At 45.6% G+C, this 24,107-nt stretch overlaps 1 protein-coding gene across 2 annotated transcripts in view; it reads left to right on the top strand.

The window, feature by feature from the left end:
- The first annotated feature begins 3,949 nt into the window (after positions 1 to 3,949).
- Positions 3,950 to 24,107, top strand: part of LOC110491167 (kelch domain-containing protein 8B) — a 175,931-nt gene continuing 155,773 nt past the window's right edge. For both annotated transcript variants that reach the window (XR_005036607.1, XM_036947644.1), the window contains exon 1: positions 3,950 to 4,615. Coding sequence is in view for 1 of the 2 variants with exons in the window: in XM_036947644.1 (XP_036803539.1) it covers positions 4,225 to 4,615 (391 nt within the window). In the remaining variant the exon portion in view is untranslated. The remainder of the gene's footprint in view (positions 4,616 to 24,107) is intronic.

Here is a 24,107-nt window from a genome sequence, read left to right as displayed (position 1 = left end):
CTGGGCGCGAACCCAGGAACTCTGATGGCACAGCTGGCGCTGCAGTACAGCGCCCTTAACCACTGCGCCACCCGGGAGGCCGCACCCCATTATTTTTATTTCTACTTTGCACATTCTTCCACTGCAAATCTACCATTCCAGTGTTTTACTTGCTATATTGTATTTACTTCGCCACCATGGCCTTTTTTTTGCCTTTACCTCCCTTATCTCACCTCATTTGCTCACATCGTATATAGACTTGTTTATACTGTATTATTGACTGTATATTTGTTTTACTCCATGTGTAACTCTGTGTTGTTGTATGTGTCGAACTGCTTTGCTTTATCTTGGCCAGGTCGCAATTGTAAATGAGAACTTGTACCTGGTTAAATAAAGGTTAAATAAAGGTGAAATAAATCAATCTACAAATGTTCATGCTGACAATGTTGTGGTAATGTTAGGTAAAACTTAAATATAACGGTTTCGAAATGTTCTGAGAACCTCCAAGACAAGATAAAATATTGCGTGAACATCAATGGAATGTTATGATAAACCCATAACAAATGTTATGAACGTCATAAAAATTGAATTATTTAGAAATTGTGGGAATATTCTGTGAATATTTAAATGTTATTACAATATCACAAGAATATTGTTGCAACATTCCAGACAACTTCCAGAACTCAATTAAATGTTCTGGGAACCTTTAAAAACGTAGACCAAGTGTTCTACAACATTTATAGGAATGTCCTGTGTAACCTCACTTAAACATTTCATGACTGTCATCACAACTGAGCATAGTTTGTGTTTTGGGAACCTACTGAACACTAGACTGTTCCACACAACCTAATGAAACATTCTGGGAACATTTAAAGAACAGATTAAATGTGTTCTGGGAACGTGCTTCTGCATTGCTTGCTGTTTGGGTTTCTGTATAAGCACTTTGTGGCATCTACTGAGGTAAAAAAGGACTTTATAAATACATTTGATTTGATCTTGTAACTCAGGTGAATGTTTTTTGCACCCGAAAATAAACGTTGTAGAATCATCCAAACAACTGGACAGTTTTTGTGATGTCTCCACAATGTTCACACCAGACTGTTCTCACAACCTAATGAAACATTCTGGGGAACCTTTAAAGAACAGACTAAATGTGTTCTAGGAATGTTCTTGCAACATCAGGCAAATGTTTCATACTGACATTGTATAAGCTGGGGCTGGGGTTCTGATCGTGTTTCAGTGGCTGGGAGTAGGATACTGGGTCTAAAGCCAGACAGTATCTGTCTCTGTCTCTCTCGTTCTCTCTCCCTGTTTCATAGGGTCTCTGTCTGCTCAAAGAGATGGGGGGGGGGGGGTCACAGGGATATAAAGGGATGAAAAGAGGGGAAGAGGGTAAGGGCCTCAGAAGATAACAAAAGGAGGTGGAATACAGTCGTGAAAAGACAGAATTTACACATTAAAGACATGTAGATAAGCTATATTAAGATTTCTGTTGACGTTTTTTAATTTGCATTTGCACGTACAAACCAGTGCAGCATAGTCCACAATATCTCAAACTCGAATGCAATATCTGCCATTCAAAGATACTACCGTTTACATGTATTAGAAATATTTACTTGGTATTCGTATGTTGTTTTTGAAGAATGTAATGAACATCAGTTGACTGTCTGACATATAAAAGGATGTTAAGTGAGCGAGCCGTATATACAAGTCTTTCTGGTATAGTGTTGTTGTCATGGTACTGATCTCAGTATTAGGGGCCTTGACTGAGCCTGCAGTCAAGGGCTTTGAATTCTCCTATTGAGAGGAAAACACATCAACGAGATGAAATCTAGATTAAGGTCACACACTGCAGCTCAAATGGTTTGGGGGACAAAAACAATAATATCTGCTACCTACTCCACGGGAAATATAGTGGCACTAGATTAGAACAATGTTGCAATATAGATGTACCAATGAACAAAGTCAAGCCTTTTTCCTGTTGCTGATGTCCTTTTCAGTGTGAGGGGTGTCATCAAAAGAGCATCTGACTGATGTCGTCAACGGAGGTGATTGCACTGCGGTTCGTTCTGTTGGGATTTGGTTTAGCCAGATCTAATGACATAATATGTAGTCCCACCTGAGGAGGCAGTACTGGTTCTCTCTCTCTCATTCTGTATCTCTCCATCTTTTGATCTCTCCACGTTATACCTACGAGTTAATTGATCGTTTTTCTCTTGTTCTGTCTTGTTTGTTTTTTTCTCCTCCTGTAGCAGTGAGAGCTTAGGTAAGCTCCTCCACGACCTGTTCTGCCGCAACACAACTCTACCCTTCTCCTCCAATCACCCCTGGACTACACCAGCCACGGAGTAACAGCAACAAGAGATCGCCGTGGGAGAGTCAGAGTTCTGCTCCTGGAATACAAACAAGTCCTGTCTCTATAACACTCCTCCTGCATTTCTAATCCACCGACTCTGATGACGAAGGGGGAAAAAAGTTTGCTTTCACCTCTGGCGAACAGTTTTGCCTGCAGTGCTGAAAAGGCGTTGTGTTTCCAGCTCATTTGTTTGTTTAATGATGTCTCAACTGAACTAACACGTAGACCTAGTGTGCTGTTCAGGAATACGTAGGTACCTTGTAATTGAGCAACAAGGCCCAGAGTTCCGGAGTGTTCAGAGTGTGTCCGAGATGGATACACACAAATCCTAAGAGGAAGATACACCTGTGAAGGCTGTGCAGAAGCTGACGGGGGGGTTTCCTCTGATAGAGCCTCCTCATTCTGTAAACACACCAGGGGATCTCATTTGAGATATCTGTGTGTCCGCTCTCTCCGAGTCGACAAACTACTCCCTGCATTCTCATCATAGCTGTTTTAGATGGACTCAGACTCCAGTAGCCTCGCACCAGCGTGTCTCTAAGGATCTCTCTACATCTACCCATACCTGTCTTTTCCTGTCTCCCCCCCTCTATCTTTTTAAAAACTTGTATCTCCCTCTTTTTTCACTTCTCTTCCCTATACCTTTTATTTACCTCTCCTTCCACAACACCCATTCCTGTCACGTACTCTCTCCGTTTAAATAATTAACAATGCTTGTGCGCCAATGACACTTTCTGTCAGTGTGATCCGATTCCTGAAAGTCCCAGTGGAAGCAGTGACCTTTGGAGTGGGTCGTGCTGTTCCAGATCTCTACCTCCCCCCTGGACCTCCTGGCCTGGCCCTGACTGTAAATGTCACAGCGCTGGCTGTCCACGGCTGAATCTTCCACAGGGTCAGAGGCCTGGCTGTTTTCTCTTCTTCTACACAGGCCAGGTATCTCTGTGGGAGCCTCGCTGTGTCCAAGTGGGACAGACGGTACTCTTCAGCCCCAGTTGACCGTTGACAGCTGCCTTCTGGGATTTAGCGTTTTGGTCTGATTAGAAAGATTCTGTCTGACCCCGAGAGCTTGTTCCCATTATACTCAAGAGTTTTCATTTAAAGACTTTGTTTGGTTTTTCTTCGTTTTGTCATTACCCTCTTCACCCGATTCATATAGTAGCTGGAGCCCATGATAATTGCCTTTGGCTGAGAACGTGATCACAGGTTCATTTTACTCCCCAGTTTTATGATTTTACTCAATCTCCCACTTGACAATAACGTTTCACAGGGATTATGCATAAAGCCAGGCACACCTTTTAAGTGTGTTCGCCACAGGAAGCCTTCACAAAACATATTCCTCCCTGGAGAGTAGCACACACTAATCAACTGCAGTGATTTTTAACCAAAATAAAAAGCCCTTGGATGGAGTGAATACAGGGAAAGAAAGGGCAGATGGTCCCCTGCACTAAAAGATCAGTAATAAATGAATAAATCATTTGGTGGAGTGGAGTGGAGGCATCTGGCAGATTGCTGAGGTAGTCCCTCCCCCTCTCTCTCTCTCTCTCTCCCTCTCTCTGTCACTCTCTCGCTCTTTCTCTCTCTCTCTTTCTCTCTATCTCTATCTCTCTCTCTCTCTCTCTCTGTCACACTCCCTCTCTCTCTCTCTGTCCCTCCCCCCGTCTATCTCTCTGTCCCTCCCTCTCTCTCTCTCTCTCTCTCTCTCTCTCTTTCTCTCTCTCACGCCCTCTCTCGTTTCAGACAGGGCATCATGTAGCAGCGCAGCAAGAAAGGAGGCTGTTCCGCAGTGCCCCTGCTTCTGTCTTTGTTGTTTTTGTTTGTCTGTTTTTTATCCCCCCGCCCCACCCCATCCGTGTTGTAATGACCCACCACCACTGCCAGCCTCAGGAGAGATGCCTGTACTTGAGATGGCAGTGAGCCCTGTCAAGTCCCTGTACTGGGAGGTGTTCCCCCCCATGTCCTCATGCAGGGTCTACTGCACCCCTGTGTTCCACGGTGGCCTGCTCTATGTTCTGGGAGGATGCAATGAAACAGGCCTGCCTTTAGATACTGCTGAGGTGCTGGACATAGAGAGCCAGACATGGACCCAGCTTCCTCCGCTCCCTACAGCCCGGGCGGGGGCGTCGGCGGTGGCCCTGGGGGGTCAGGTGATGGTGATGGGGGGCATGGACCTCCAGCAGAGCCCCCTGTCCTCCGTGGAGGTCTACAACCCTGACGAGGGCAAGTGGGAGAGGAGGGCCAGCCTGGGACAGCCCTCCATGGGCATCACTTCTATAGAGAAAGGTAAGAGTCCACCTTATACGGTACTGTACGACTGCTGCAACAGGATAATACAAAATCAGATTGAGAGCCTAAAACCCCCACTTAACAAATAGGATAAGGAATTATCTTCAGTACTGGAAAAAGCTCTCCACAGCATTGTTAAAGAGATACTGCGCGATGCTACCGTAGACTTCTGTAGACTTCCAGTCATTGCGCTAACGCTAGTTAGCATTGTCTCGCGACACAACTTCTAACTTGCTTCATACCGCACACGGAGACATACAAATGGTATCCACGAGTTCATCTAACCCTGGGTGTGTAGAACTTCTGATTCGACAATACCTTCTAACCAATGGCCCACTACACAATGTATGTAGAACTTCTGATTCGACAATACCTTCTAGCCAATGGCCCACTACACAATGTATGTAGTAGAACTTCCAGAATCTCCCAGTATTCCTTTAAGCTTTCTCAGGAGCAGATTTCTGTTAATTTCTAATTGACTAGAGTGTCACTAAGATCTTTAAGATTGTAGTGCATAGTCAGGAGCTTCCGTTTTCTCAAGCTGTAGAAGATTGCCTCATCCTGATTAAGTAACCATACTGGATAGACAAAAAGTATTTTTTTTTAGATCTCCCCGAGGCCTGGTAGTTCTCAGGTGATGAATGTTATACAGTTTGAACAGCCCCTGGAGAGAGAGAAGATATGTGGCTGTTTAGCTTCGAGTGTTTCTCTGCAGTTTTCCTTGTTGCTTTCTGTTTACGTACATGATCAGCTTCCGTTCTGAGATGGTGAGTACACTACTTAGCAGACGGCTGCAATACAATGACCTTTCATGGTCATAGTACTGAGCGATAGTACTGGTGATAGAAAACAGCAGGCGAAGCACCAGTGTTGTTTTCGTTTGGTTTTCTGTTTCAGTTTGTTTCTACACAGCTGTCTGAACATACTAATAATGTAAGCCTTTGGTTTTCAAAAGTATCCCTGGGTAGGAAAGAGAGTGAAGCCACGGTTAAACACGGTCCTTCGTCTTTCTCCACAGACATTAGATGCTGGTCTGTTTAATTCCTTGTCTGTGATACACTCCATCTTGGTTTTTTTATCTTGTGTTTTTCTTCTTTTTTTCAAACTTTTTTTTGTTGTATTACATTGTTATTGATTACTGCATTGTTGAAAATAGTATTTGAAATAAGTATTTGAAAATACTTTCAAATATTATGCTATTTATATACTTTTAAATACTTCCAATAGAAGTAGTTGATTTGGGCCACATTATTTTAAGAATATTAAAATACACATAAAATAAGTATTTGAAATAACTAATAATCCAACCCAGGTCTGGTTAAATGTTAAAACATCCACTTCAATAGTGTTTTAATAGAGTTCTTCTCCATGTCACTGTTACATCTTACTGTGTGTCAGAGCAATAAGGCCCTAAAGTGGTGTGTGTGTGTGTGTGTGTGTGTGTGTGTGTGTGCGTGTGTGTGTGTGTGTGTGTGTGTGTGTGTGTGTGTGATGTGTATAATAAGCAGAGCTGAGGCTCTGACCTGTGCTCTAAGCTTCCCAACATCTCAACTTCTCCCAATGATGCTTCCTGATGGCTCTCTCACTCTCTGGCAGATGATTGGCTGTGGGCTCGTGAGGCCAGCCCCTCCCTCGACCCTCCAGAACATCATGCACAATACACAGCTGTATCACCCCCTCTCCCCCCCTCCTCTCACCTTCCACAGTTTTTTTTCATCTTGATTTATTTTCAAGCGAGCATTGCTGTTGCTTGGCAACAACTGGGTGTAAGTTTGTTTTTTTAGATGTGAGTCAGCAAGATTGTGTGTGTGTTGGAGGCGAAGAGCCACCCAGGGAGCAAAAGTTACAACAGCATTGTATTTAGAGTGACAGTGGTTGCGTCGCCTTGCCAACCTGTGACTACCTCCTCTTCTGTTGCTGTCAGGGCCCTTTGTTTCACGCCATCATGCGACATGCCTGGATTTGAACCTTTTTATTTAAAGCTTTTTCATCAAACTTCCCCTTATCTTTTTTATGTCAGATGGTCCAGCTCCATCCTCAGACAATCGCTTTCATGTTTGATGTAATTCTCATTTCTGGAAAAGGCTTAAAATACAGGATACTATCTTGCCGTGTCACAGTGATTGTGCAGAAAACATGGCCCTACTTATAGCTGGTGCTGCATCAGCTGCAGTGAACGCTGAAGACGGGGGTTAAGGCCCTTTTCTACTCTCTTCCTGTTGTTCTACACATTTTTGACATGGGGTGGAGATAAATTGTTATTTTAAAGCTAATTTCATGCAATTCTACACATTTTGTCATGATTTATGCCATGTCAATATGATATCTGAGTGAGAATGACTAACAAAATCAATGGGGCCCCCTGGAGGTCAGGGCCCCCTGGAGGTTAGGGCCCCCTGGAGGTTAGGGCCCCCTGGAGGTTAGGGCTCGTGCAGTATTCGGCCATGACTACCAGCTTAGAGACCTGGCTAGACTAACTACCATTGAGTGACTGTCAGTAACAAGAAAAATACTGCTGAAGCACAAACAAATGTTGAAATGGCACCTGGTTTATTCTACTCTTTATGCTCTCCTTAGTTGAGTTCCTAAAATGTTTATTATTCTTATTTATTTCTTGTTGGCCGGAGGGCTCTCTAGCAGCTGAGGGCCCTAAGCGACCGCTTGTGTTGCTTATGCCTGGAACCGCCCCTGGGCTTAAGTTTTTTTTATTGTGGCTGTTTCCTTTCTACTTCATATGAGCCTCATTTCTAAGATTATTCCAAACACTGGCTGTAGTGTTTTGATGAACTGTCATGCCTTCCCTATTGGCCGGCCTGCTACTAGCCTGATTAAAAAGCAGTTTCACAGTGCTGTCGTCCCACCAGGTTATATTTCCACCATGTTTTAGAACTTCCTCTGGCAATTACTGCAAAGCACTTGGCTCACTTATATAGTCTGTTATGTCCTCGTTTGGTGGCACCACGCTTTGGTTCTTGCTAGCTAGATTATTTATTATGCTAAGCAGGTAGGGTCTCAAACACTTTGTATGATATGCTAAAAGGCTGTTTTTTGGGGGTCAATCTGAACACATGATTTAAGTTTGGGTCGATCTGAACATATTGTCTTGATGGCTTGTTTCGTATGTGTTCTGCAGCTCCTTTACAGTGCCACTGTTGTGTGAATAACAACAACACCCAAATATGTGAGATAGAAAATGGCGTGGTTTCTCTAAGACAGAGAACTGCGTTGTTGGCCATGTGTTGTTGGCCACCCTCCAGTCTGTCAGATGGCAGACAGACAGACACTGCAGGACACTGCAGGACATGAAGCCACTGTGGCAGTGTCCCCAGTGTCCCCTGTGTCCCCTGGGACACTCATGAATACAACAAAAAGATTGTAATGAATTAATATTTTGAAGATCTTTATATCTTACAGCCTGAAAACACTGATCTCATAACTACGTTTTTAATAAGAACAGCAGGACTTTTAAGGCATACTTCCTAATATGCAAAAATACAGTCATATACACTGAGTTTACAAAACATTAGGAACACCTTCCTAATATTGAGTTGCGTCGCTTTTGCCCTCAGAACAGCCTCAAGTTCGTCGAGCCATGGACTCTACATTGTGTCTAAAACACACACACACACACACACACACACACACACACACACACACACACACACACACACACATGAATGAAACCCAGTGAGGCCTCTTTGGTGATGTGCATTATGGTAGGATGCTTGAGCGTACACTGTCGAGAGGTAAACCTCTGACCACAGCCTTTTGTTCATTTGTCCAGGTGTCAGACAACTGAAGCAGACTCCTTTGGTCTTCAAAAAGTCTCATTTATCTTGATGTGTGTGGGGGGGGGGGGGTTGATGATGTGAGGCCTGAGGCAATTGTCTCTTCAGCCTAATAGTAAGTCTGCCACTGTGTAGGTTGAAACACTGATATATTTATGGCTGAATTTGCAGGAAAGATGATGTATAACTGATGATGTAATCTCGTCCTCTCAGTGAGAGCTATTGTGGAATGACCCTGTGATCTTGCTGTGCAGCGCCCCCCCCCCCCCTCACCCCTGTGACCTTGCTGAGTGCCCCCTCCCCTGTTATCTTGCTGAGTGACCTCCCCCTCCACCCCTTTCCCCGGTGATCTTGCTGTGAGCGTCAGTGTTTTTGATTGAACATGGGGATCAGTGAATAGGAAAGCGTTACACACGGGCCGTTTTTGGGGCTTTCAGAATTGTCTGTGTGCCTGCAGCAGTAATTGAGCCAGTTTAGGTTCGCATCGGAGCTCATTGTCTCTATCTCAGTAGTGTCTTCTCCTCTCTATCCCAGTAATGTTTCCTCCTCTCTATCCTCCTCTCTATCCTCCTCTCTATCCTCCTCTCTATCCTCTTCCCTATCCTCCTCTCTATCCTCCTCTCTATCCTCCTCTCTATCCTCCTCTCTATCCTCCTCTCTATCCTCCTCTCTATCTCAGTAGTGTCTTCTCCTCTCTATCCCAGTAATGTTTCCTCCTCTCTATCCTCCTCTCTATCCTCCTCTCTATCCTCCTCCCTATCCTCCTCTCTATCCTCCTCTCTATCCTCCTCTCTATCCTCCTCTCTATCCTCCTCCCTATCCTCCTCTCTATCCTCCTCTCTATCCTCCTCCCTATCCTCCTCTCTATCCTCCTCTCTATCCTCCTCCCTATCCTCCTCCCTATCCTCCTCTCTATCCTCCTCTCTATCCTCCTCCCTATCCTCCTCTCTATCCTCCTCTCTATCCTCCTCTCTATCCTCCTCTCTATCCTCCTCTCTATCCCAGTAGTGTCTCCTCCTCTCTATCCCAATAGTGTTTCCTCCTCTCTATCCCAGTAGTGTCTCCTCCTCTCTATCCCAGTAGTGTTTCCTCCTCTCTATCCCAGTAATGTTTCCTCCTCTCTATCCCCTACCCCACCGCCCGCCCTCCGCCCACCCTCCTCCCGCCCTTCTCCCGCCCTCCCTCCTCCCGCCCTCCTCCCATGTGTGATAATCTGTCTGTACACCAGACCTTAATAGGAAAAATGTTGATGTATGCTGCTGAAGCATAATGCCTGCTATTCTGGGAGACACAGTACAGCCCATGTGATTTAAGTATTTTTTTTTCACAGCTTCTGAAACCTGATCCTCTGTGCTTAAAAACTTGTAAAATCACATAACTTTGGCAATTAAATAATGCTGTCTTTAGATTAGGTTGGATTTTAATTAAATACAAAGTCAGAGGTCTCCAGACAGTGAAGTCTCCCTCTTTATCTTGTCTGTAGGGGCTGGCTGCCCTATCCTGACACACACTCACACTCCCAGCAAAGCTACTTATATTATGGTAGAAACCCCAGGGCTTTACTGTGGCTGATGTGATGCTCAGGGAGAGAGCAAATAAACCCACAAAGAGAAAGTTTGCTAGTGAAGTATCTTAAGAGGGAGTGTGTGTGTGTGTGTGTGTGTGTGTGTGTGTGTGTGTGTGTGTGTGTGTGTGTGTGTGTGTGTGTGTTTGTGTGTGTGTGTGTGTGTGTGTGTGTGTGTGTGTGTGTGTGTGGCTGATGCTTTGCACTGCAGCTTCTCAAGCTCATTTCCCTTTCCGGATGGGATGTTTCCTTCACCCAGGAGAGAGGAGGGGTGGGGGGGATTTGGATGCCTGTGCTGTGCCTCTGCACTGTGGACTAGACAGCCTTAACCTTAGCACGAGGCAGGGATACTGTATCGTCTGGGGTGGGAAGGAGCGCCAAGCTGACAGAATCACATTGTTTAACCTCCACATTCACAGTGGCTTACACAGCCTCCTCTCTATCTAGGGATATGAATTACCCTTATCTAAAATCAGAGCCTAATAGAATAATATCCAGTAGGTAATAGAAAATTACATTCTCAGAGGCAGTTTCAGATCGTAGCTGAAGTACACCTTCACTCTACACTAGCTACTGTTTTCCGACAAGAAACCAGTCTATTTAACAACTACTGGAACCCCCCCCCCCAGACCCATTCGTCTCCTCTGGCTATTTCACTGGATGAGGTCAAGCTATTTTCTTAAGGGCATCTTCACAGCACAGTGTCACTGAGACATTTTATACAGTCTCGTACTGACTCGTCCACACCTTATGCACACACAATGCTTATCAATTTTGCTGACTGACAGGATTCTGTTGTGCGTTCATAATGAATGTGATGTCACCCATAACGTGTGTGATGTCACCCATAACGTATGTGTGGCACCCATAATGAATGTGATGTCACCCGATGAGCAGAAACACAAACGTCAAGGGGGGGGGGGGGGGAGAGATACCATTACTATTACCATAATACAGTCATCAAGTATAGATAGCATAGATGTATGTAATGCCATAACTAAACTATTGGAAGGCATGAGTCAGGCCAGGAGTTCTAGGAGTCAGGCCAGGAGTTCTAGGAGTCAGGCCAGGAGTTCTAGGAGTCAGGCCAGGAGTTCTAGGAGTCGGGCCAGGAGTTCTAGGAGCCGGGCCATGAGTTCTAGGAGTCAGGCCAGGAGTTCTAGGAGTCAGGCCAGGAGTTCTAGGAGTCAGGCCAGGAGTTCTAGGAGTCAGGCCAGGAGTTCTAGGAGTCAGGCCAGGAGTTCTAGGAGCCAGGCCAGGAGTTCTAGGAGCCAGGCCAGGAGTTCTATGAGCCTGAGTGAGCTAACAAAAGCGTGAGGATGTTATAGTCCATGGTTAACTCTTACCCTACGAGGTCCTAACCCACTATCACACATTATTATGAAATAGACACAAATTGCTTATTGGAACATTGTGACAGGCACACGAAAAAGTCATTTTTTTTCATGTGCAGTAGGATATTTTTGTTTCACAGTACATTTCAATCACAGATAAAGTGGTAGTGTCACGCCCTGACCTTAGATAACCATTTTATTTCTCTATTTGGTTAGGTCAGGATGTGATGTGGGGTGGGCATTCTATTTTTTGTTTTCTAGGTTTCTTTATTTCTATGTTTTGGCTGGGTATGGTTCTCAATCAGGGACAGCTGACTATCGTTGTCTCTGATTGGGAATCATACTTAGGCAGCCCTTTTCCCCCTCCTTTCAGTGTGGGTAGTTAACGTTGTTTGTGGCTCTGTAAGCTTCACGGTTGTTGTTTTGTTGGCGACATTATAAAATAAAATAAAATGTACGCTCACCACGCTGTACTTTGTTCCACTTCTTTTGATGGCCGTGACAGGTAGTGTGTTGGAGGTTCAAAACTTGATGTTTTTCTTTTCTACCTGATGATGATTTGCACACATTGCACCCGTCCCAGGTCTAAATCAGTCCCCGATTAGAAACTAGGAACAATGAAAGAATGCAGTGGAGCTTTGAGCTCCAGAGTTTGATGGTTATAGTCCCTCCTGGATTCTGCAAATGCAACTTTTTTTTTTTGCATAATCAACAATTTTCTGCATATTATGCGAGGGCTTGTAAATTTGACCAATTGCAGTATTTCCTCATAAAATCATTGCAATGTAATCGCATAAAACTGATCCATCACTGCAGTACAAAAATAGGACTCACAATTTCAACCACCGACAAATTGGAACAAAATCATAGCATATTGCCATGAAAAAATGTCAGAATTGCTGCAGCAAAATTAAGCATTTTTATCTGCACATATCACAAAAGATACCAGCGAAATCCTAGAGGGACTGGGGTACTGGTGCTGTAAAAAATAATCTTAAAGGAGTTATAAACCATAAAATAAATCCTAAGGAACAAGGTTTTGAAGTGTCTGACCTATATCTGAGAGATATCAGAAATCTCTAGGGTGTACATTTATACTATAAATCTATCTTTCATGACATGTATGGGTGCTAAAACTGGCTTCTCAAGGTTCTCTGCATCACATAGACTTTATGATCTGCCATTTATTCATATGTTATTTAATGTGGTTCTATGGGCTATGGCAGTTAAAGCCAAATTCAATGTTTCATCAAATCATTTGTATATATATTTTAGGGCGTATATATATTTTAGGGCATTCACTCACTTACTGCTGTACAATGTAGAGAAAAATGGGGCAACTCAGAGGGTGCTACGAACGTGGTTTTCTTTACTCTATGTCATTATAAATTACATATAATTAAACATTGGATTGTTCTCTACAATATTATTACCTTAATATATTTGTACATGACAGTGTTGATGAAATAAGAACGTTTAATTTGCTGTGACCGTTGCTAGTATAGACTGCGCCGCTCTCGGTTGTATCTCGACCATGTTTGCTGTTGTGAGGTGATACCATTTGTAGGTGTTTTCTGCCGGTTTGACCAATCAAAATCAGCTTGATACTTTTGTCGTTTTCCCTCCAGATCCTTGGCTTTCATTGCCTGTAACCGCGATCAATCTACGTTGAGAGGGACCGTTTCTATGGCGATTTAAAGGGAATACGAAACAGGAACAGGAGGGTGGGTATTGAAATTCCGTCTCATCTTTGGAAATAAATATATATTTCGTTTTGTATACAGCGGCTTTCATTTTGAAAAAGCCCATGTTTTCACTCAAAAACCTGCACTCAAAAACTTGCAGCTGTATCTTTCCAGAAGCAGGAATGAGGATCACTGCTTTAAAGTAGGATCCATGGATGATTTATAGGTTTAGTAAAGGCGTCAGGTAGCCTAGCGATTAAGAGCCAGTAACCAAAAGGTGGAATCGCTGCCTGTGTCCTTGAGCAAGGCACTTTAGGGTAATTGCATCCTGTAAGTGACTCTGGATAAGAGGCTTCCTGTTGACTGGCAGTTGGATGTTTGGATGTTTCTTATGTCCCCTGTGAGGTATTCCCTCTCACACGCGTGTTCTCTCTCTCTCTCTATCCACCATCCCCCATCCACCATCCCCATCCACCATCCCCATCCACCATCCACCATCCCCCATCCACCATCCACCATCCCCATCCACCATCCCCAACCACCATCCACCATCCCTCATCTACCATCCCCATCCACCATCCCCCATCTACCATCCTCATCCACCATCCACCATCCCCATCCACCATCCACCATTCACCATCCCCATCCACCATCCCCCATCTACCTCCACCATCCACCATCCCCTTCCACCATCCCCATCCCCCATCCCCTTCCACCATCCCCATCCCCCATCCTCATCCACCATCCCCATCCACCATCCCCATCCACCATCCACCATCCACCATCCCCATCCCCCATCCACCATCCCCCATCCACCATCCCCCATCCCCATCCCCCATCAACCATCCACCATCCACCATCCACCATCCCCATCCACCATCCACCATCCCCATCCACCATCCCCATCCACCATCCACCATCCACCATCCCCATCCCCATCCACCATCCCCATCCACCATCCCCATCCACCATCCCCATCCACCATCCACCATCCACCATCCACCATCCCCAACCACCATCCCCATCCACCATCCACCATTTCCTTTTTGGAAATGCCTGGAATATCCGAGATTAGGGTTGAGGGGTTGGCAGGGTAGGTCTGGTATATCTGAGATGAGGGGTGAAGGGTTGGCAGGATAGGTCTGGTATATCTGAGATGAGGGGTTGGCAGGATAGGTCTGGTATATCTGAGATGAGGGGTTGGCAGGATAGGTCTGGTATATCTGAGATGAGGGGTTGGCAGGATAGGTCTGGTATATCTGAGATGAGGGGTTGGCAGGGTAGGTCTGGTATATCTGAGATGAGGGGTGAGGGGTGAGGGGTTGGCAGGGTAGGTCTGGTATATCTGAGATGAGGGGTTGGCAGGATAGGTCTGGTATATCTGAGATGAGGGGTTGGCAGGGTAGTTCTGGTATATCTGAGATGAGGGGTTGGCAGGGTAGGTCTGGTATATCTGAGATGAGGGGTGAGGGGTTGGCAGGGTAGGTCTGGTATATCTGAGATGAGGGGTGAGGGGTGAGGGGTTGGCAGGGTAGGTCTGGTATATCTGAGATGAGGGGTTGGCAGGGTAGGTCTGGTATATCTGAGATGAGGGGTGAGGGGTTGGCAGGGTAGGTCTGGTATATCTGAGATGAGGGGTGAGGGGTGAGGGGTTGGCAGGGTAGGTCTGGTATATCTGAGATGAGGGGTTGGCAGGGTAGGTCTGGTATATCTGAGATGAGGGGTTGGCAGGATAGGTCTGGTATATCTGAGATGAGGGGTTGGCAGGGTAGTTCTGGTATATCTGAGATGAGGGGTTGGCAGGGTAGGTCTGGTATATTTGAGATGATGGGTTGGCAGGGTAGGTCTAGTATATCTGAGATGAGGGGTGAGGGGTTGGCAGGGTCGGTCTGGTATATCTGAGATGAGGGGTGAGTGGTGAGGGGTTGGCAGGGCAGGTCTGGTATATCTGAGATGAGGGGTGAATGGTTGGCAGGGTAGGTCTGGTATATCTGAGATGAGGGGTTGGCAGGGTAGGTGTGGTATATCTGAGATGAGGGGTTGACAGGGTAGGTCTGGTATATCTGAGATGAGGGGTTGTCAGGTTAGGTCTGAGATGAGGGGTGAGGGGTGAGGGGTTGGCAAGGTAGGTCTGGTATATCTGAGATGAAGGGTTGGCAGGGTATTATGTTAGTATGTGTTAGTATGCATAGGAGATGTTGATATCATAGGTAAATGTAGATGTGTAACAAAGGCATTTATTGGCAGTGCTAGTAAATATATACACAACTACATAATCCAGAGATTGTCCTGAAAATGTATATTTGGATCTGGCGGCAAGATGGAGTGTTTACTGCAGAGCTGGGTATTACTGTAAAGCACATGTGGTAATTTACAGCCATCAGTGTTTACAGCCATCAATTTACATGGTCCACTGAGAAGTTCTGTAAATTAAATGATTACAACTGTCACGCCCTGACCTTAGAGAGCCTTTTATTCTCTATTTGGTTCGGTCGGGGTGTGACTTAGGGTGGGTACTCTAGTCTTTGAATGTCTATGTTGGCCTGGTATGGTGCCCAATCAGAGGCAGCTGTCCATTGTTGTCTCTGATTGGGGATCATATTTAGGCAGCCTTTTTTCCCACTGGGTTTTTGTGGGATCTTGTTTTTGTGTGGTGCCTGTGAGCACTCCATTACTTCACGTTTCGTTTGTTTCTGTATTGTTTTGGTGAGTTTCATTTATTAAACATGTGGAACTCTACGCACGCTGCGCCTGGGTCCATTTATTCCAACGATCGTGACAACAAGACTGTGTGAAGTCTACAGCGAGAGGTTTCGCCCATGAGAAGCTCATCAAATGAATAATGTATTAGTTATCTATGGTGAAAGATAAACCCACAGCAATACATTATAATCCCTCATGGATATACAGGTGTATGTTGAACCATCTATCTTCCTCTCTGTGAGAAGTAATGCCAAGCAGCTATTCTCTCCAGACAGAGAGAAGCTTTGGAATTTGTCCTCATTGATTCTATTTGTTTGGGCCACCGCTGAGATGTAGTAGCTCGAGTGCGGAACGACATGGCTGAAGTTCCTTGTGTTGCTGCCAGTTCAATCAGCTCGGAGAGCACCAAGCCCTGAGCTGCTGCACTGGTTTACCACCATGTTAATAGCCTCTTCCTAACAATTAAAACTATAATTGAAACGTTTATAATTAAATTAATCATGCGCTCCCGCAGTCAACACTTTCGGGCCAGGCTAGAAAGGATGGTATTAATGACCCCTTAGACTCTTCAATATTAAAATCCGGGCCTCAAAACCAGTTCCACTGCTTTTTAACCTGTTCTTCCCATCTAATCAAGGACTGATTTAGACCTGAGATACCAGGTGGGTGCAATTTATTACCAGGTGGAACAGAAAATCGGCCCTTAAGACCTCAAGGGTATTATATTCATTTCCCTGCCAGACCAATAATTTAATATAATCTAGTACCTCTGAGTTCTGTAGATTATTAGTGCTCCAGTGACTAGTCCGTATTGACCAACCACTCCAATCTTGACTTTACTCATTACTGACCAGCACCACAGAAGCCTTGGTGGACATGAGCAGGGCCCGGTTTCCCAAAAGTATTTTAAGGCTAAATGAATTTTTAGAACCTTCGTTGGAGCTTCGCTAAATCTCTGAGCTGTTTCCCAAAACCATCATTATTAACGTTGTACTTGAAAAGGTATACAAAATTGAGCACACATCCATGCAATCTCCATAGACAAACATTCATAGTAGAATGACCTTACTGAAGAGCTTAGTGACTTTCATTGTAGCACCGTCATAGGATACCACCTTTCAGTTCGTCAAATTTCTGCCCTGCTAGAGCTGCACCAGTCAACTGTAAGTGCTGTTATTGTGAAGTGGAAACGTCTAGGAGCAACAATGGCTCAGCCACGAAGTGGTAGGCCACACAAGCTCAAAGAACGGGACCAGCAAGTGCTGAAGCGCGTCGCACGTAAAAATCATCTGTCCTTGGTTGCAACACTTAAAACCGAGTTCCAAACTGCCTCTGGAAACAACGTATGCACAATAACTCTTATTCGGGAGCTTCATGAAATGAGTTTCCATGGCCGGGCAGACGCACACAAGCCTAAGATCACCATGCTCAATGCCAAGCATCTGCTGGAGTGGTGTAAAGACAATCTGGGTTTTGCGGGAGAACGCTACCTGCACCAATGCAGTGCCAACTGTAAAGTTTGGTGGATGAGGAATAATGGTCTGGGGCTGTTTTCCATGGTTCGGGCTAGGCCCCTTAGTTCCAGTGAACGGAAATCTTAATGCTACAGCATACAATGGCTTTCTAGACAATTACGTGCTTTCAACTTTCTTTGTCACTTATTAACCTCCTCCAATAAATATTTTCCATTGTTTTCTGAATGTAGTTTTGTGAAAAGTCCTTGCTGCTTTTTCAAAACTTTACTATCGCAAATTCTTTGTGATCTGAGCATGATTCCGCGGGCCGTATTGAATCAAGTCGCGGGCTTCATATATAGCCCCTGGGCCGCCCATTGCCCAGGCCTGATCTAGTGGAAAGCCTTCCAAGAAGAATGGAGGCTGTTATAGCAGCAAAAGGGGGACCAACTCCATATTAATGCCCATGATTTGTGATGTAAGATGAGCAGGTGTCCACATACTTTTGTTCATGTAGTGTACTTTTACTCAAGTATGACAATTGGGTACTTTTTCCACCACTGCTATTTTTCTACTTGTAGGCTACCGTCTGTAATATGTCTCAATATATTTCATGGTGTGTAGCCTGACATGTGCACAATGGGTAAGCATTATTGGGTAAACATTATTGGTCAAGCATTATAATAAGTGGCCTCAATATTTGCAAACATATGTAGTAATATCTCTCTAGGAGCTGATCCGTCGTCAGTATTGTGGAATAATTCTAATGTTAAGAAAATATTTGAATGGAGAAAGCTGATCCGAGAGCAGCGCTCCTTTTATTTCCATCCTATGCAACCCATGCACCAACGACGCACTTAGCAACCGCTATTGGAGAACCGGGCCCAGATCAATGGCAGTCAGCCAGACACAGCCCAGGCCTTCAACTCCCTGCTCTCTTTTGATCATGAGTGATGAGCCGTGGTAGACCTCCTCTGCTCTGATCCAGGCTGTTTGATAAACTGCACACATGCTTTAATCAGGGACCAAGTCTTAGAGGCAGCACAAGACTGAAGACTGGCCTGTCAACTCTATCATCGTGCGTCTGGGGTACTTACTCATGTCATATCTCAAGTAAAAGTCTCAACTCTTGCTAAACATCTGTTGGATAAAATGTTCAGTGGAGACAGGTGGGAGGCGCTATAGAAGGACGGGCTCATGGAATTGGCTTGAATGGAATTGAATGGAATGCTATCAAACATATCGATACCACGTTTGACTCCGTTTCATATATTCCATTCCAGCCCTTACAACATTCCAGCCCTTCCATTCCAGCCCTTCCATTCTAGCCCTTCCATTCCAGCCCTTCCATTCCAGCCCTTCCATTCTAGCCATTACAACATTCTAGCCCTTCCATTCTAGCCCTTCCATTCTAGCCCTTCCATTCCAGCCCTTCCATTCCAGCCCTTCCATTCCAGCCCTTCCATTCTAGCCCTTCCATTCCAGCCCTTCCATTCTAGCCCTTCCATTCCAGCCCTTCCATTCTAGCCCTTCCATTCCAGCCCTTCCATTCTAGCCCTTCCATTCCAGCCCTTCCATTCTAGTCATTACAACATTCTAGCCCTTCCATTCTAGCCCTTCCATTCTAGCCCTTCCATTCCAGCCCTTCCATTCTAGCCATTACAACATTCCAGCCCTTTCATTCCAGCCCTTCCATTCTAGCCCTTCCATTCTAGCCCTTCCATTCTAGCCATTACAACATTCCAGCCCTTCCATTCTAGCCATTACAACATTCTAGCCCTTCCATTCTAGCCCTTCCATTCTAGCCCTTCCATTCCAGCCCTTCCATTCCAGCCCTTCCATTCCAGCCCTTCCATTCTAGCCCTTCCATTCCAGCCCTTCCATTCCAGCCCTTCCATTCTAGCCCTTCCATTCCAGCCCTTCCATTCTAGCCCTTCCATTCCAGCCCTTCCATTCTAGCCCTTCCATTCCAGCCCTTCCATTCTAGCCATTACAACATTCTAGCCCTTCCATTCTAGCCCTTCCATTCTAGCCATTACAACATTCTAGCCCTTCCATTCCAGCCCTTCCATTCTAGCCATTACAACATTCCAGCCCTTTCATTCCAGCCCTTCCATTCTAGCCCTTCCATTCTAGCCCTTCCATTCTAGCCATTACAACATTCCAGCCCTTCCATTCTAGCCATTACAACATTCCAGCCCTTCCATTCTAGCCATTACAACATTCCAGCCCTTCCATTCTAGCCATTACAACATTCCAGCCCTTCCATTCTAGCCATTACAACATTCCAGCCCTTCCATTCCAGCCCTTACAACATTCCAGCCCTTCCATTCCAGCCCTTACAACATTCCAGCCCTTACAACATTCCAGCCCTTCCATTCCAGCCCTTACAACATTCCAGCCCTTCCATTCTAGCCATTACAACATTCCAGCCCTTCCATTCCAGCCCTTCCATTCCAGCCTTTCCATTCCAGCCCTTCCATTCTAGCCATTACAACATTCCAGCCCTTCCATTCCAGCCCTTCCATTCTAGCCCTTCCATTCCAGCCCTTCCATTCTAGCCCTTCCATTCCAGCCCTTCCATTCTAGCCCTTCCATTCCAGCCCTTCCATTCTAGCCATTACAACATTCCAGCCCTTCCATTCCAGCCCTTCCTTTCCAGCCCTTCCATTCTAGCCCTTCCATTCCAGCCCTTCCATTCTAGCCATTACAACATTCTAGCCCTTCCATTCTAGCCCTTCCATTCCAGCCCTTCCATTCTAGCCATTACAACATTCCAGCCCTTCCATTCCAGCCCTTCCATTCCAGCCCTTCCATTCTAGCCCTTCCATTCCAGCCCTTCCATTCTAGCCATTACAACATTCTAGCCCTTCCATTCTAGCCCTTCCATTCCAGCCCTTCCATTCTAGCCATTACAACATTCCAGCCCTTCCATTCCAGCCCTTCCATTCCAGCCCTTCCATTCTAGCCCTTCCATTCCAGCCCTTCCATTCTAGCCCTTCCATTCCAGCCCTTCCATTCTAGCCATTACAACATTCCAGCCCTTCCATTCCAGCCCTTCCATTCTAGCCCTTCCATTCCAGCCCTTCCATTCCAGCCCTTACAACATTCTAGCCCTTCCATTCTAGCCCTTCCATTTTAGCCCTTCCATTCTAGCCCTTCCATTCCAGCCATTACAACATTCTAGCCCTTCCATTCCAGCCCTTCCATTCCAGCCCTTCTATTCCAGCCCTTCCATTCCAGCCCTTCCATTCTAGCCCTTCCATTCCAGCCCTTCCATTCTAGCCCTTCCATTCCAGCCCTTCCATTCTAGCCCTTCCATTCCAGCCCTTCCATTCTAGCCATTACAACATTCCAGCCCTTCCATTCCAGCCCTTCCATTCCAGCCCTTCCATTCCAGCCCTTCCATTCCAGCCCTTCCATTCTAGCCCTTCCATTCCAGCCCTTCCATTCTAGCCATTACAACATTCCAGCCCTTCCATTCCAGCCCTTCCATTCCAGCCCTTCCATTCTAGCCCTTCCATTCCAGCCCTTCCATTCTAGCCATTACAACATTCCAGCCCTTCCATTCTAGCCCTTCCATTCTAGCCATTACAACATTCCAGCCCTTCCATTCCAGCCCTTCCATTCCAGCCCTTCCATTCTAGCCCTTCCATTCCAGCCCTTCCATTCTAGCCATTACAACATTCTAGCCCTTCCATTCCAGCCCTTCCATTCTAGCCCTTCCATTCCAGCCCTTCCATTCTAGCCCTTCCATTCTAGCCCTTCCATTCCAGCCCTTCCATTCCAGCCCTTCCATTCCAGCCCTTCCATTCTAGCCCTTCCATTCCAGCCCTTCCATTCTAGCCATTACAACATTCTAGCCCTTCCATTCCAGCCCTTCCATTCTAGCCCTTCCATTCCAGCCCTTCCATTCTAGCCCTTCCATTCCAGCCCTTCCATTCTAGCCCTTCCATTCTAGCCCTTCCATTCTAGCCATTACAACATTCTAGCCCTTCCATTCCAGCCCTTCCATTCTAGCCATTACAACATTCCAGCCCTTCCATTCCAGCCCTTCCATTCTAGCCATTACAACATTCCAGCCCTTCCATTCTAGCCCTTCCATTCTAGCCCTTCCATTCCAGCCCTTCCATTCCAGCCCTTCCATTCCAGCCCTTCCATTCTAGCCCTTCCATTCCAGCCCTTCCATTCCAGCCCTTCCATTCTAGCCCTTCCATTCTAGCCCTTCCATTCCAGCTCTTCCATTCCAGCCCTTCCATTCTAGCCCTTCCATTCCAGCCCTTCCATTCCAGCCCTTCCATTCTAGCCATTACAACATTCCAGCCCTTCCATTCTAGCCCTTCCATTCCAGCCCTTCCATTCCAGCCCTTCCATTCTAGCCCTTCCATTCTAGCCCTTCCATTCCAGCCCTTCCATTCTAGCCATTACAACATTCTAGCCCTTCCATTCTAGCCCTTCCATTCCAGCCCTTCCATTCTAGCCCTTCCATTCTAGCCCTTCCATTCCAGCCCTTCCATTCTAGCCCTTCCATTCCAGCCCTTCCATTCCAGCCCTTCCATTCCAGCCCTTCCATTCTAGCCCTTCCATTCCAGCCCTCCTATACAGTGGCTTGCTAAAGTATTCACCCCCGTAGCATGTTTCCTATTTTGTTGCCTTTACAACCTAGAATTCAAATAGATTTTTTTGGGGGGGTGTGTATCATTTGATTTCCACATGTCTACTACTTTGAAGTTGCAAAATATTTTTTATTGTGAAACAAACAAGAAATAAGACAAAAAAAAGGATAACTTGAGCGTGCATAACTATTCACCCCCCCCCCCCCCCAAAGTCAACACTTTGTAGAGACACCTTTTGCAGCAATTACAGCTGCAAGTCTCTTGGGGTATGTCTCTATATGCTTGGTACATCTAGCCATCAGGAGTTTTGCCCATTCTTCAAGGCAAAACTGCTCCAGCTCCTTCAAGTTGGCTGGGTTCCACTGGTGTACAGCAATCTTTAAGTTGTACCACAGATTCTCAATTGGATTGAGGTTTGGGCTTTGACTAGGCCATTCTAAGACATTTAAATGTTTCCCCTTAAACCATGCAACTGTTGCTTTAGCAGTATTCTTAGAGTCATTGTCCTGCTGGAAGGTGAACCTCTGTCCCAGTCTCAGATCTCTGGAAGACTGAAACAGGTTTCCCTCAGGTATTTCCCTGTATTTAGCACCATCCATCATTCCTTCAATTTTGACCAGTTTCCCAGTCCCTGCTGATGAAAAACATCCCCACCTCATGATGCTGCCACCACCATGCCTCACTGTGGGGATGGTGTTCTTGGGGTGATGAGAGGTGTTGGGTTTGCGACAGACATAGCATTTTCTTTGATGGCCAAAAAGCAACATTTTAGTCTCATCTGACCAGAATACCTTCTTCCATATGTTTGGGGAGTCTCCCAATTTTTCTTTAAGCTATGACTTTTTTCTGGCCACTCTTACGTAAAGCACAGCTCTGTGGAGTGTACATCTTAAAGGTCCTATGGACAGACACTCTAATCTCCGCTGTGGAGCTTTGCATCTCCTTCAGGGTTATCTTTAGTCTCTTTGTTGCCTCTCTGATTAATGCCCTCCTTGCCTGGTCCTTGAGTTTTGGTGGGCAGCTCTCTCTTGGTAGGTTTGTTGTGGTTCCATATTCTTTCCATTTTTTAATAATGGATTTAATGGTGCTCCGTGGGATGTTCATTTAATGGTGCTCCGTGGGATGTTCAAAGTTTCGGATATTTTTTTATAACCCAACCCTGATCTGTACTTCTCCACAACTTTATCCCTGACCTGTTTGGAGAGATCCTTGGTCTACATGGTGCCCCTTGCTTTGTGGTGTTGCAGACTCTGGGGCCTTTCAGAACAGGTGTGTGTATATATAGGGGTTGAATACATATGCACACACCACTTTTCCATTTTTAGTTTTCAATGTTTTTTTTTAAACAAGTTACTTTTTTCATTTCACTTCACCAATTTGGACTATTTTGTGTATGTCCATTACATGAAATCCAAATAAAAATCTATTTAAATTACAGGTTGTAATTCAACGAAATAGGAACAACACCAAGGGGGATGAATACTTTTGCAAGGCACTGTAGCTCCTCCCACCAGCCTCCACTGGTAGTGTTAAAAAGCAGTTGAGCATCACATCTAGTTGTCAGTCATGCTCACCCTGTCCTCAGACTCATCTGCATTGTAAATCAAGTAAATTAACTCATTGCCATCAGCATACCACCCTGCATCCTACTGCTGGCTTGCTTCTGATCAGTCCCTGGATGGAAGATCAGATGCTGCTGGAAGTGGTGTTGGAGGGCCAGTAGGAGGCACCCTTTCCTCTGGTCTAACAAAATATCCCAATGCCCCAAGACAGTGATTGGGGACATTGCCCTGTGTAGGGTGCTGTCTTTCGGATGGGATGTTAAACGGGTGTCCTGACTCTCTGTGCTAACTAAAGATCCCATAGCACTTATCGTATGAGTAGGGGTCATACCATCACGGTCACCTAATCATCCCCAGTTTACAATAAAAAAAATAAGTGAAAAAAAGTGGAAAAGAGAGTGAGAAAAGTGGCTGCTTTCTGTAATGAGAGAGAGAGAGAGAGAGAGAGAGAGAGAGAGAGAGAGAGAGAGAGAGAGAGAGAGAGAGAGAGAGAGAGAGAGAGAGAGAGAGAGAGAGAGAGAGAGAGAGAGAGAGGATTGTTGCCACCCACACAGTTTTAACATCCCTTGCTTTTCTCCTCCTAAAGTCCAGGAGGACACCCAGCTGCCCCAAACTATAAGCTGATTAATTTCAGAGAGGGGAGGGTGGCGCACTCGCTTTGGGGAAAGTCAGGATGATCTATTTCTTAAACTGTGAGAGTGGGGAGGAGGGGGGGGAGGGGAGGAGAGGAGAGGAAGTATCCGTAGCTGTTAGTCAGGAGCAGCACTGTGGTGAGCAGGAAAA

The sequence above is a fragment of the Oncorhynchus mykiss genome, chromosome 16 (assembly GCF_013265735.2).
Source record: "Oncorhynchus mykiss isolate Arlee chromosome 16, USDA_OmykA_1.1, whole genome shotgun sequence".
Lineage (NCBI taxonomy): Eukaryota > Metazoa > Chordata > Actinopteri > Salmoniformes > Salmonidae > Oncorhynchus > Oncorhynchus mykiss.
This window is presented reverse-complemented; position numbering and strand designations above follow the sequence as displayed.